This window comes from Zootoca vivipara, chromosome 4 (genome assembly GCF_963506605.1).
Source record: "Zootoca vivipara chromosome 4, rZooViv1.1, whole genome shotgun sequence".
NCBI classification, from domain to species: Eukaryota; Metazoa; Chordata; class Lepidosauria; order Squamata; family Lacertidae; genus Zootoca; species Zootoca vivipara.
This window is the reverse complement of record NC_083279.1, coordinates 10569755-10583349: the sequence shown is the minus strand read 5'-3', so window position 1 is coordinate 10583349 and position 13595 is coordinate 10569755. Positions and strand designations below refer to the sequence as shown.

The window sequence follows — 13595 nt, the reverse complement described above, 5'->3', positions numbered from 1 at the left end:
TAAAGAACCAAAGTGACAATACCTTTGTGCAGCTAATTCGCATGGGCAAGGAGAGCATGTGTTCTGCACAGTTACCCAAAGGCAACAGGTGGGATCAGGCAGTGGCAGAGAACAGGGCTTCCTGAAAATTTTCTACTTTCCCTGCTGGCCATGCTTGGTGGACACCTGTTGGAGAGGGCAACCTGCTGTATGTTCCTAGGCTCCCTCTGCAATCTGGAATAGTGCCCCATTAGGGTTCCAGATTGCAGGGGGAGCCTATGTATGTACAGCAGGCTATCCTCCCAAGGTGTTCCCTCCTCAGCACATCGACAGGGAGTGCTCGTGGGAAGGCAGGACCCATGAGTGCAGCTCTGCTCTACGCCCTTAAACAATAGTTAGTGGTATGGTGTGAAAGCTTCAACAGGGCTATGTTAATCGGTAATGGAATCCTAGTAAGAGAAGAGTTTCATTGCCACTTTGAAGACTGAAGCCAATGCACATGTTATTGCAGCTGGTAGATTACTGTAATTAACTGCTCACATGAGTGGTCTACTCACATGAGCAGTATGACACCGGATATAATTTTGGAAAGTTTCTGCTGTGCAGTTAAATAAATGCACATACATTAAAGAGTTCAAAAGAAATGCAAGCTTTGACTATAGAAAAGTAAGGTTTATGGTCCTGCCTTATTAACAATACAGAATTTGGACAACCCCAGTTCTGATGTAATGATAAACTCCAGTTAGTTTCAAATGGGACTCGCAAACTCCCAATCATTTCCTCACAAAGGAAGGGAGGAGGAGCATGCGAGGGTGAAGTTCACCTCTGCTCAACCACAGCATGCTAAACTATGGTTTAGTGTTAAGTCTGAAATGGGCCAATATTTTACAAACTATAATTAAAAACAAAAAGTGAAAAATCTGTGTCAGCTTGGGTGCGATGCTGTTGTGCACATACAAGCTCTGTTAATTTTTATGTTGCTTAAAGCTACATTATTGTTGCATTTGACTCTCACAACGAAAACTGTAAAGTGAGGACATATATTCCATGTATTTTTGTAATTCAGTGTAAGTAAATGAGGCTGAGCATGCCAGATGCAGCTTAACATACCTGTGTTGGGTATGCTTATCACTCTTTTGAATATCATGAATTTTGTTACTGCTATGATTTGCGTGTGCATGCCTCCGAAACATACCTTTTAACATTAGAAGAAGCTGTTATAAAGAAAACAATGCTTATGAGATCTCCAGCTTTGGCCTAGTTCAGACATAATGCTAAACGAGGCATGAGGAACCTTTGGTCCGTCAGAGCCCCAAACAGTATGACTATGTGGGTGAACAGCTTGGGTTAGAAAGGAGTCCTCCCTTCCCTTTGTTCTTCCTGCAAGCCCAAAGAGGAGAGTAGATTGGAAGCTTTTGCTTTCTGTTTTAAACCAGAGCTTTTGATTGCATCCGAGCTTTGGGGACTTTGGTTAGATCAAACTATGGTTTGTTCAAGCAAGATAGGAGCACGAACCACAGTTTGATCCTGGCTTGTTGGAACAAACTACAGGTTAAGCCAATCAGCGTTCCCTCCCAGTTTTGACTGTAAAGAGAAGGCAACGCTTCCAGTCTTCTCCTCACAGCTTCACTAGAGAAGGGGAAAGTGTAGAACCCGAGGCTTACTGCTGCTTCTGCTTCTGCTGCTGAATCTAGCACTAAACTATGGTTCAGTGTTACTTCCCAGTGTTACAGCCCAGGCAGCTACAGTACCAATTTATTGCTAAAACATTTTCAGGATTATTCATTCTTCTTTGTTGGAAAAGGTTTCTTTCTACATTTTGAAATTATTTAGTTGCCTTATGTTATTTTACTTAGAGGGCAGTCAGGAATAAGAATTAAATCTGTGAAGGAGCTAAATATGTTCTCCTTTACCTGGTGTTTCCAACAGCTGCATTTACAAAATGGCACAGATCTAAAGAGTAGTTGCATGAATAGCATCCAGCTGCATTACAGCAATTTTTTGTATTTGAGTTTGTTTGCAATGCAGAGGTATCTTGCCCAGTAAACTATATGAACTTTGAAAGCACCCATTTTCTGCAGCTTTCCACAAAGGATCAGTAACAAATGATTTTGCCATTTGTTTCCATTATGAGAAGAGGTAGGAAAATGTAGTGACATCTAACAAAAAACAGCAACCTGAAACACTAGTGAAGATGTCCGTAAAGACAATTGGACTGGAATATCTTTTAATATGTCTCTGCTGAACTTTACCCCTTTTGGCACAACTTAACTCCAATATGTAGTGACTTGGAAATTCAGATATAGATGTGGCCCGTATTTCGTTCCCAGCTAAGGGGAATCACCAGTCATTGCCTGTCAGTGTAAGTGTCAATTGAGAGAAGTGCTTGTGTCTGGTACAACCTGGAGCCAATCTTGTGATGTGCTAAAGAGAGGGAAAAGAGGGGTTGGGTGCCATGAGGGAGTTGATACTCACATGGTGTAAGAAGGCTGCAAGTCTGCTGCTACTAACACAAGGAAAATGGGAGCGTAATAAAATATATGTATCCCTTGCACAGACTCATTTGAGCAGCCTTTCAGTGAGGGGAGTACAGAGAAGTGGCTTTCTGCATTTGCAAACAAAATTTAAGAAGACACAGAAACCATTGTCAGCTTTCTTCAGTGCTCATTCACATGCTCCCACTAAGTGGATGTTAACTTTATGCAATCCTGGCATTATCTGTGCATGTGTTGTTCATCCCTGGGGAAAGCAGCAAGACTCTGATCAGTAGAACATTGCTGCTCCTGCAAGGAGTGGGTTGTAGGTAGCAGGTGAGCACTGATGCCGAGAGGGGAGAAGAGGTTGCCTGAGGTTTTCTTCTCTGAAGAGGCGATGAACAGCTTCAGCTTGGCCTACTTCACGCCCATCAAGGTGTGATTGGGGCTCACACACCTCAACAATACCCCCCCCCCCCCGATAGGCAGCCACTTTTCTGTTGAATCTGACAGGGGCTTCCTTAAATTCTATGGTTTACCTTTCTATACCTCTCATTTATTGAGCCAAGTATGCCTCCTTTACAGTGATCTAAATCTGGGTGGTCCAAAGTTTCATACCAAATGGGGTACTTCAACAATGAATCTGCGGGCTGCTCACTGCCTTGTTGCAGGGGAGGTGGGAGTGAGGCCCAAATTTGACAGTCCTCAGCTTTCTCAAAGCTGGCTGAGCAAGGCATCAAGCTTTGGGAAGGAGGTGTGAGGCTCTGGTCGGGCCCTAGAGCCTTCCAGCTCCTTCCCAAAAATGGGAAAACACTAACTAGGATTTGGGAAGGAGACAGGAGGACTCTAGGACCCCACCAGAGCCCTCTCGCATCCTTCCTGAAGTCCAGCACCCCACTTACCTGCCTTTGGGAAGACAGCAGGAAGGCATGAAATATTGCTGAGGACCCACCAAAAAAGGCCTGGAGGGCCGCATGCAGCCCTTAGGCTGCACAATGGACTGCCCTGATCTAAATGATAATGTAAAGGAGCTTGGCTCCAGGGGCACCTAGAGGAACACAACACCAGTTAACATTTGTACAGTATATCAGTCCCATGTGAAAATGGGAATTATTATTCCTAAAACCTCTAATTGGGGGAATATGGGAAAATGCATATGTGGTTGTGGTTGTTTTTTGAACCAAGCCATGTGAAAAATACAGAGTAGCTCACTTTTCCATTTTTCAATATTTCATATATATTGCACGATCCACTACTGCTGCCATTCACTTCCCACAAATGCTAGAGTCATCTCATTGATTCTTCCACAGTAAGAAGAAGTAAAGTAAATGGATTGTGGGCTATAGGCAAAGTTATTATGCCTTTAGCATAGTCATTTGGTAACTCGGTGCCTGGTTTGCTTTATGATCTCCAAAGGAACAGCAGCATTTTTCTTCAAATATTAGTTTCTTTGGGTTTTTTTAATTGAGCATGATAATAGAAATATTGAATTATTCACTGGAGGTTGTTGCTTCAAGACAAGGCCCTTCATAGATAGCTAGCTGTAGGTAATGTATATGGAACTGCAGGACGTGCTGGGAGTTCAAAATATTTTACATATACAGATCCTTTTTTTCTTCCTATCTGCCTATTTTCTCCTAACTATGAGGGCCCCAGGGAACAATGCATTATTGCAAAGATGCAAAAGAATATACAAAAAATATAATGGTATGCCAGGCACTGCATCAGGTCAGAAATGAAACCCACCCATACTAAACAGCACAGCCCTATGCATGTTTACTTGGAAGTGTATTCCGTTGTGTTCAGTGGGACTTACTCTCTAGTAAGTGTATTTAGGAGTATAATTTGAAGCAGACTTAGTAGCCTTGTTAATGTAGAGTATTAATGCTTTTAGGTTGCAATCCTATAGCCGGGAGTAAGTCCTGCTGAACTCAGTGCAATCTTGTTTTGAGAAGACATTTATACAGTTGCACTGTTATGCTGCAGTCCTAACCCCATTTAAGTGGGAGTAAGTCCCATTAAATTCAATAGGGCTTCCTTCTGAGTAGGCATGGTTGGCATGGCATTGCAAGCTAAAAACTATCTTTGAACATGAAACGCAGAAAAAAAACCCACCAAATTGTTTAACCAAATTGTTTAAATGATGGAGGGCAGCTCAGTGCTATAAATATTTGGAAGGAAGTCCCTTTGAGTCCAATGGGACTTGCTCCCAAGTGTTGTCTGCACAGATTTCCTGTCTGTCATGGCTGCAGTATTAACTATATTGGCTCTGAAGTAATCTTGTTTATCTTAGTACATTTTGGGGGCTTAAAACAGAGCTGCGAGTTGTAGATCGTGTTACAGACCATTGTTGGATAACCTAGACTATTCAAAGTGATTGCTTGTTAAAGAGTTAGTTCCTGTTGCTGAAAGGAAATGCTAAAGAAAAGCTTTGCCACATGGATTTTGATTAATGTGCACAATGTGTTGAGTATCTATAAGAAGAACTGTTTTAAAATAGCAAAGAAGCTATGAATTATCTCTTTGAAATTGTATTTAACTAACTTTGGCTTATCTTGGGGATGCTTGGATCTCACTTTGAATGTTAACTCTAAACAGCTAACCTGTTTCTTCCCTTTATTCACTTTTCCCACCTATCATTGCATGACACCCAGGGTCAGTTTTGTGCATGACACCCGCTACCAGTATTGGTAGGTTTCAAACTTCTTTATTGATCTCTTTTTATCGTATTCTGTAGTTTCCTTTGTTTTGAGGAACTGAAACATAATTTAGACAATTGACTCAAATCTGATGACCCATTTGGACTTCTGCTTCAACGGTTAAATTTTTCAACTTAATTGTTTAAATAAATGAAACAAAAAACCCTGCTGCTTAGATGCAACATCACTTGCTATAACAATCCCACTGCAAAAAGCACAAACACCATGAATTCCAAGCTGCTTTTCTGTTTTCAAAAGAAAAAAAAACTTTTCTATATTTTATATTGCTAGCATTATTAAACCATAAGATATTGAAAAAGCAGTCTAATTTCATTAGTGTTCTAAAGTTTCATAGTGGTGTGCCTGTTTCTTCTTTTTGCTGTGTTGTGAGAAAGTTTTTATCAATGTTTCCCAGAAATCCTAATTTTAATACTTGCAATAAAAAGTATAGAAAAGTATTTAGACCTGAAGAATATTTTCCTTTGATTGAAAATAAATCTGACTTAAGAGTTGAAACATTTGAAAAGTTTTCACTTTCTGGTTTTAAAAAAATAAAATTAGGATCAAATAGTATACTAACTAAAGCCTATAGCAGGATCTTCCAGGATGAGTGGGTTGGGATCCAGTGGATCTCCAGCTGAGCTGTGCCAGCCTAATTCCCTCATCCTTGACTCATCCAGGTCTCAGCTGGATCTGAAGCTGGTGAAAGCTTTGAACAAGAAGGGTTCTGGGGGCAGGACCAGGGAGGGGGAAATTAGACTGAATCCTAAGCTCTGCTCAGCTCATTCATGGGACTGGACAACCCAACATAAATTAAGCTAACAAAAAAGGTGATGTATCTCAAACCCCATTTTAAAGGCCTGTTTTCCCTCTGCCCAGGTAAGGTTGGCTCAGCTGCTGAACAGCTTAACTCCCACCCGCTTTCTTTATGCCAGCTTCTCGTGTAGGATAGCTCCCTAAGAAAATGGTTACAAGACAGTGAAATAAATCAGATTTCGTCCAAGAGTCATAAAAAGCAAAATGATACATCCAAAGGAGTGAATCAGTATCAAAAGACAAAACATGTAAGCTTGATATAAGAACATAAGAAACCAGAATTAAGTTTATTTCATTTTCATAATCGTACCTTTCCCATTTCAGATGGAAATAAAGCACGTTGCGCTCCTATTTCGGTGTGATAGCATAAACCAGGCACCCCCAAACTGCGGCCCTCCAGATGTTTTGGCCTACAACTCCCATGATCCCTAGCTAACAGGACCAGTGGTCGGGGAAGATGGGAATTGTAGTCCAAAGCATCTGGAGGGCCAAAGGTTGGGGATGCCTGGTATAAACTCATTCCGTTTGCTAAACCTCAAGTTTTATATTAGTCTCAATCTATGGCCAGTGATTGCCAGTTTTCTCCATAAGCAGCTGTCCATGCATATGGTGCTAGTGGATTACAGTGCTGCATCTTTCATGTAGCTAAATTGTCTGTCTCTATAATAAGATTAAATCATCCAAACCCTGACTTTATATACGTAGATAGATGGATGGAAGGCTGTAGTTAAGTGCAAGTAAGGTGTTTTGAGGGACTTAAAAGAGGGGAGGGGAAGAAGGTTTGAAGAGTGAGAGAATAAGGCAGCTAGAGGATCCTGCCAGGACCCGAAGTAGAAATAGGTGTTTGGAAGCCCCGGAAAGCAAGGCTTTGCACATTGTGCGTGCATTTTTGCAGTACCCTAAAGAAACATTGCAGCTGAGAGCTGCAAGCAGAAAAGGCTGCAGGACAAAATGGATGGGAACAGAAGTTGAGCAAGACCCACATGACCAGGATTGCTCCTGAGCCAGATATTGGGGGACAGAGGTGGCAATAGAAAATGACAGAGGGTTATTTCAGGGACCACAATCCTATATGGAGTTGGGGGGTAATATGTTCCACTATATTCTGTGGGGCTTCCTCTCAAGTGTGTATGGGTTTTTTAGCCTAAAACAGTAATGATGTGGTCATAACACCTGGGAGGAGCACTTATTTTGGAAGATTTCTCTTTTTCCAAAGTGGAAAGAGGTGACAAAAATGGACACGGAGGTGAATCCAGTAGTTTAAGAGTAATATGATCACAGGCTTGCCTAAGGATTTTAGTACCAGCTGCTCAAATATAAGAGCAGGTTTGGGTAAAGATGACAAGAAGCAGGTGTCAGAACATTATCACATGTGTGCAGGCAGGCAGAAGGTGAGAGCAGATCGGCCCAAAATTAAGTTTCTGGGATTGAAATTTCTAGGACAGTGACAGGAAAGTTTGCTAGCCAGAGGGTTTGAGAAATGTGAGGAAACGGAGCTTTTCCGCACCCTCGTTCTTCATGCATCCCTCCTGTACTCCAGAAAAGTCCCTCTGGAGGGTTAGGGACTCTTCTGGAACAGCCTTAGTCAGGAAGGGGAAACTGGGGAATAACCTTCCTTCTGCAGGAGCACCTTCAGAGTCAGGCAATTGTGATTTTTTAGAAAACTAGGTTGGTTGGGTTTGGTTTTTTTAATGAATTCCAAATACCAGTAGTTCTGTCGTATTTGGGGTGATACCTAATGAATGTGACGGGACTTTCCCATCTTCTCCTGGGCCCCACTCCCTGCCACACCCCTGTGCCCTCTATCTGCTCTTGAGGATCCATAACCTTCCAGAGCAGATTTGGGGAGCACTGGAGGGGGGGCAGGCACTGAAGAGAAGAGGGTAGGAAGGGGAAGTCTGGGGGCTGACATCACTGGGATACCTTTGTTATTTTAGGGGGGATGCCAGCTTTTCCATAAACGAACTGGCCATTTTCATGAACGCATCATTAAATAAAAAAATACCAAAAGTAACGAATTAATAATTCTTTTCTTTTCTGGGAATCGTTGATAACTGTGACATACTTCCTTTAAATTGTACCTGTAATAAGCTATTTTCCCTTTTGTTTTATTTCTCTGCCACGCTTCCTTGCTTTGCATTGTGATTGCATGCCATCTGCTGGTTTAACCCATGATGGCTTGCTGCTGCTCTGATATTCACCATGCCAAAATTCCACTGCCATTGCCATAATGCTACACACTCCTGTTCATTGCTTCCATGGCTCCCCTCCTGAAAGTACCCATGATGCACAGCGCTACGTCCGCCACTGTCTCTGCAGCAACAACTCCTGCAACAAGTGTCCCCTTCGCCGCAACAGCCACAGCCAATCAGGTTTGCTCCTTTTAAAGCTTTCTTTCACAAATCCCAAACTCTAAATGAGTGCTGGTACTTATTAAAAAAAAATTCTCCTGGAGAATTTTTTTCTTCATGTTTTTTACCCATCAAACTTTATTTTGAAGTAGTCCTTTAGCAAGTATTTGTGGACAGGTTGCACTTATTTAGAGTTAACATTTATTGCAAATAATGGTATAGCTATGTCTAATGTTGCACTGTTTGTTTTTTTGTTTCTAACACTGTGTAATTAACCCAACTCATATACATTCATTTTAGTGGTGATCTATTGGAATGATCCAATTAACTTTTGGAATTGTGGGGCGGGGTGTAATGTGTTAAATCAGTATTCAAATGCTAACTACCTTTTCTCCACACAGTAAGTATAAATAACTAGTCTTTTTCTTAAGGCTGAAACAAACTCCAAAAGGACAAAGTCAGCTGCAATAACAGTTGGATGATCTATCTATCTATCTATCTATCTATCTATCTATCTATCTATCTATCTATCTATCTATCTACTATCTATCTTTTCCTGCCCTTCCTCCCAAAGTCACCCAGGGTACCAAACAACAAAACAGAAAAAGGAATACATAAAAAAGAGAACCAAGTATCCATCAAATGCTGGGTGTAGAGAAATGATTTTAAGTTCTGCCTAAATGTTAATAAGGGAGGAAACATACGTCTGAAAGGGTATTCCATCATCGGAGAACAACTACCAAGAAAGCCCTGTGTCAAAGCAGCAGCCAGACAACAGTAGCAGCATCAGTAACAGGGCCTCTCTTGTCCACCATAAAGCCCAAGATGGTTGATTTGTGTGTGTGTTGGGGGGGGGGTATCGTGTAGGCCCTTGGATCCCAAGCCATTTAGAGCTGTGTGCATCAGTACATCACCTTGAATTGGCCCCGGTAATTCACAGAGAGTCGGTGCAGTACTCGCACCAACCTGAAAGCCACTTTCTGCACTAGCTGAAGCTCCGATGCTGCCTTCAAGGGCAACCCGCCATAAAGCACATTGCAGTGGCCCAAGCTGGGGATAGCTACTGAGGCCAGGCTATCCCAAGTCCAAGAACGGCCACAGCTGCCAAAAAGCCTAAGCTGGCCATAAGCTCTCCTAGCAACTGGGGGCTCCATTGACAGGAATCCAGGAGTACCCCTAGGCTACGAACCTGTTCCTTCAAAGGTAGAGCAGCTCCTTCTACAGCAGGTTCCTAGACACAACACCTAGCCACGCACTGCATTTCCATCTTACCAGGTTTCTGCCTCAGGTTATTGGCCCTTAATGCAGCCCATCACTGCTTCTGGGCACTGGTTCAACATAGAACTTTCTGATTTGGATGGAATGGAGAGAGAGAGTGCTCTGTGTCATCAGGATATTGGTGACACCGTGTTCCGAATCCTGATGACAACTTTCAGCAGCTGCATGTCAAATAGCAAAGGAGACAGAATAGACCTTTGCAGGACCCGCCCGCCCCCCAGCTCAGAAGCCACAGTCACTTAGTGCTGCTTTCTGATTGCAACCTTGCAAGTAGAAGGGGTAATGCAGTGCTCTTCACTTCCACTCTTGAGTCATTCCAGAAGGGCAGCATGGTCAATCGTGTTGAAAGCCACTAAGAGAGCCAACAGGGTCACACTGCAGTCTCTCTCATCAGTCAGGGCAACTAAGGTTATTTCAGTGCTAAGACCAGGCTTGAAGGCTGATCAAAATAGGACGATATAATCTGCCTCCTGCATGTACACCTGCAGCTGGCTTGCCACCTTACTCAGGGAGTGCTGCCTCACTCCCCCCCCCCCGGAATTTTACATCTACAGTGGTACCTCAGTTTGTGAACTTAATCCGTTCTGGAAGTCCATTCTTAAATTGAAACCGTTCTTAAACCGAGGCGCGCTTTCCCTAATGAGGCCTCCCACTGCCAGTGCCCTTCCACCATTCGGATTCTGTTCTTAGACCGAGGTAAAGTTCGCAAATCGGGACACTACTTCCGGTTTTGCGGAGTTTGTAAACCGAATCGTTCGTAAACAGGGCTGATCTTAAACCGAGGTACCATTGTACTGTTCTAATTGTGCTTCTCTAATTTATCTGTATGCATGTTTGTATATTCACATTCACGGGCAAAATGTGCACATCAGTTAAGTGCTAATAGTGAACTTCAGAGCTGCCTAAGCACAATTTGTCTAAACCAAAACAGATGTGGCAGATGTTAGACAGACTCATTATATTATTATTATTTTGCTTTTGGTAAAATGGCCAGATTTCAACCAAAATATTAAGTGAGCGAGTCTGCTCAAGCCTTCAGGCACTATGTCAGAGCTTTCCAAACTTCTCATGTTATTGGCACACTTTTTAGACATGCATCCTTTTGCGGTACAGTAGTTCAGTTTTACTAGCAAACCGAAGGTTAAACTAACCCCTTTCCAGCCCCCAGAAGGAGTGACACACCTACACACTGCAGCCGACACACTAATGTGTCGCTACAGAGTTTGGAAAGCTCTGTACAGTGTGCCCCATATTATTGCTATCTTTGTACACGGTCCTTCAAATCTGCCTAGTGTATAGAGCAGATGGGGAAAGCGGAAGCAGTAAGAGAATAGATGAAAGCAACAGTTTAAGACTGACTCCATACAGCACAGAGGTGTGGAGCTCACCTACGTATATATGGTATATTCACCTCCCTGCCTTCCCTAAATGTTTTCGAAACAGGAAAGAAAAATCCTAAAACACACGAGTCTCCCAATCTATATTGGGCAACTTACTCTTTTTTTAAAAACGTCCCACTATTTTTCTGTACTATCCTAAATCCTTTGTATTTAGTGCTTCTCTCTTTTTTTTGTTTGGAGTGTGGAGGGGTAAAAATAGGCCTGTACGCTTCATTTAGTGAAAAAAGTAGACTTCACCACCCCCTATAGCAAAACAAGCAAGCATGGTTTGTTTGTTTGTTTAGCAAAGCAAAGACATGCACAGCTGGCTTGACCAACTGACTACGAACAGTGGTTCTCTTTTAAAAGCATGCGCGTTGACAGGAAAGCTCCATTGCAGTGTTTGATTTATGATAGCCGTTTCACACATGCATGGATATGGATTCACATACATGCATGGATATGGATTTTTGCTTACACTCAGAATCTGATTGATCACCATATTTGAGAGAATGAAGAAATACACCCTCCCTCACCATCCCAGGTCAGATAGTGGTACTCTCAAAGGGATCACTCTCATCTTTTCCTTGGAGCTTAATTTATTTGTTCATATCACCTGGAGCTCTTTGTTTTTAAGGCATCTTTCTGCAGTGAACACCCTGATTTGGATTGCATTAGTTGCTTTGTTTTTACAAAAGTGACTTGAAGTGACTTACAAAGCGAACAGTAAACCAAATATAAAAACAAGAGTAAAAGCAATCTAAAATGCTGATAGATAATACACATACACATACACACAGTATTATTTAGTATTATTTACTAGCCCTTTTACTCAGAAACTACTCCAGTCCACTAGCACCAATCTCAAAGGCACAGCCATTTATCTCTTTCTTTAAGCCCTGGCCCTGATATCTAAGCTGCCTCTGACACACTTTCCTATCTTGAACATCGCTTATGCTTGCTTCTGCATACCTGGGGTTGGTTCATATATCTGCCACAGGCCTTGATGATCTAGGCTATACTTGGGAACGTAATGGCATGGAGGTTATAGTATGGCACATTATGAGCACAAATCCAATACTTGGAAAGGTGCTACCAATATAACAACAACAAACAACAACCCGCCATAAGGTCCCAGGCCAGGATTCAGTCATTTAAAATGCAGCGTTAAACACAGCTTAAAATAAATAGTACATGCATAGCCACAAATGTCTTAATGGGAAAGCACTTAGAACTACGGCAGCCGACAGGATCATGTCGCAAAAGCTGGCAGACCATTATTAAAATCAAAACTATCTCGTACAGCGCAACAGTAGCCAAGCATTGTGGTCAGTGCATCACAAGTCAAGTCCAAGCTACAGAAGACTCTGCCAATCTAATGTGCTCTGCTGTGAAGTGTTTTTGCAGGCGGGGGTGAGGACTCTAGCATTCAGAGCCAGAAAGCAGGCAGCACAACAGGCAGGCCAGACTAAATCAGGCACCATGTCTTAGCTCTGAGCCCCCCACCTCCTGATCAGATGCAACATAAACCCCTGTTTGAAGAACCCATCCTACAGATTGTCCACAAAGGTAAAAAGCTATGTTCTCTGTAGGATGTTGATTTTGTCAGCGATAGAAAAAGCATCCACCTACTAGGCTGCCCAGAACAATTTAGGACTTCTTTATTTCCTTCTTGTTAAAGATGTCATTTTACATGGCTGTTCATTAGTTTTGCAGCACACAGTCAGTAGACCCATTAATGCGTATTTCACATGCCCTTTTTATTCTTAATTTTCCACATGCCACATTGCTTTCCAGCACTTAAAACTTGTCTCAAGACAGAGCTTTGAAAAGTAGGTTGTTTTTCGGTAGAGGTGCTTTGCATCAGCTGCAGCCACAATTTCAAAGTTAATATTTGCCTTCCAATATGTGATAGCACTACTTTAAGAAGTGTGAAATACCACTGCCTATCTGAAAGCGAACTTTCATGAAATGCCAGAATTTGTATTCTTCAGTTTCAGGTTTGGGAATAAGTTAGTGATGCAGTATTTTGATTAATTTTTTCTCAGGTACAGTTCATGCTTTAAGTTATGTATAGGAAAATTTCTGTAACTATCTTAATAAGGGAGTACTAGCATGGCTGATTTTTAATTTCCCTAATTTGGGATGGAGTGTCTCACTCCCTGAATTTACTCTGGATCCTTTTTTTAGTTTGCAAATGTAAACATAAATTCAGCAAGTAGGAGTGGAGAGTTAAGGGTTAAACATTATAACTTTGAGCATGAAAATGCCTTCTGAAGAACACAGTGATGGCTTTTATGAGCAAACTGTCCAGAATGCACCACATGCACATAAGAATTGTTCAGTTCAATTTTTTATGTAACTTGTAGGGAAAAAATAACATTGCTTCCAGTAAGTGCAATCTTGTGAGTTTCTGTAAGATATCTAGATTGTAGCATGTGCTTTATCATCATATTTACCTGCTATGCCACTCACATGCAAAGGATTGCTTTAAAAAGCAATTTCATTAAAAGGAAGCTCTGTTGCCTGCAAATATCAGTGTTTAGCATCCTATTCACAGCACTTTCAGCCACTAAACGTATTCAGCATTTAATATATGAACTCTGAAAAGGCATCTTC

General features: G+C 41.9%; 1 protein-coding gene across 11 annotated transcripts in view; it reads left to right on the top strand.

Moving 5' to 3' along the window:
- The window catches only part of MBNL2 (muscleblind like splicing regulator 2), a 77576-nt gene that overhangs the window by 50868 nt on the left and 13113 nt on the right, over positions 1-13595 (top strand). For 6 of the 11 annotated variants that reach the window (XM_035114348.2, XM_035114360.2, XM_035114357.2 and 3 more), the window contains 2 exons: positions 5108-5143; positions 8246-8340. The exons of 2 other annotated variants lie outside the window; for them this stretch is intronic. In XM_035114348.2, the coding sequence (XP_034970239.1) occupies positions 5108-5143; positions 8246-8340 (131 nt within the window). The remainder of the gene's footprint in view (positions 1-5107; positions 5144-8245; positions 8341-13595) is intronic. 3 more of the 11 variants (XM_035114356.2, XM_035114361.2, XM_035114359.2) reach the window with 1 other exon arrangement.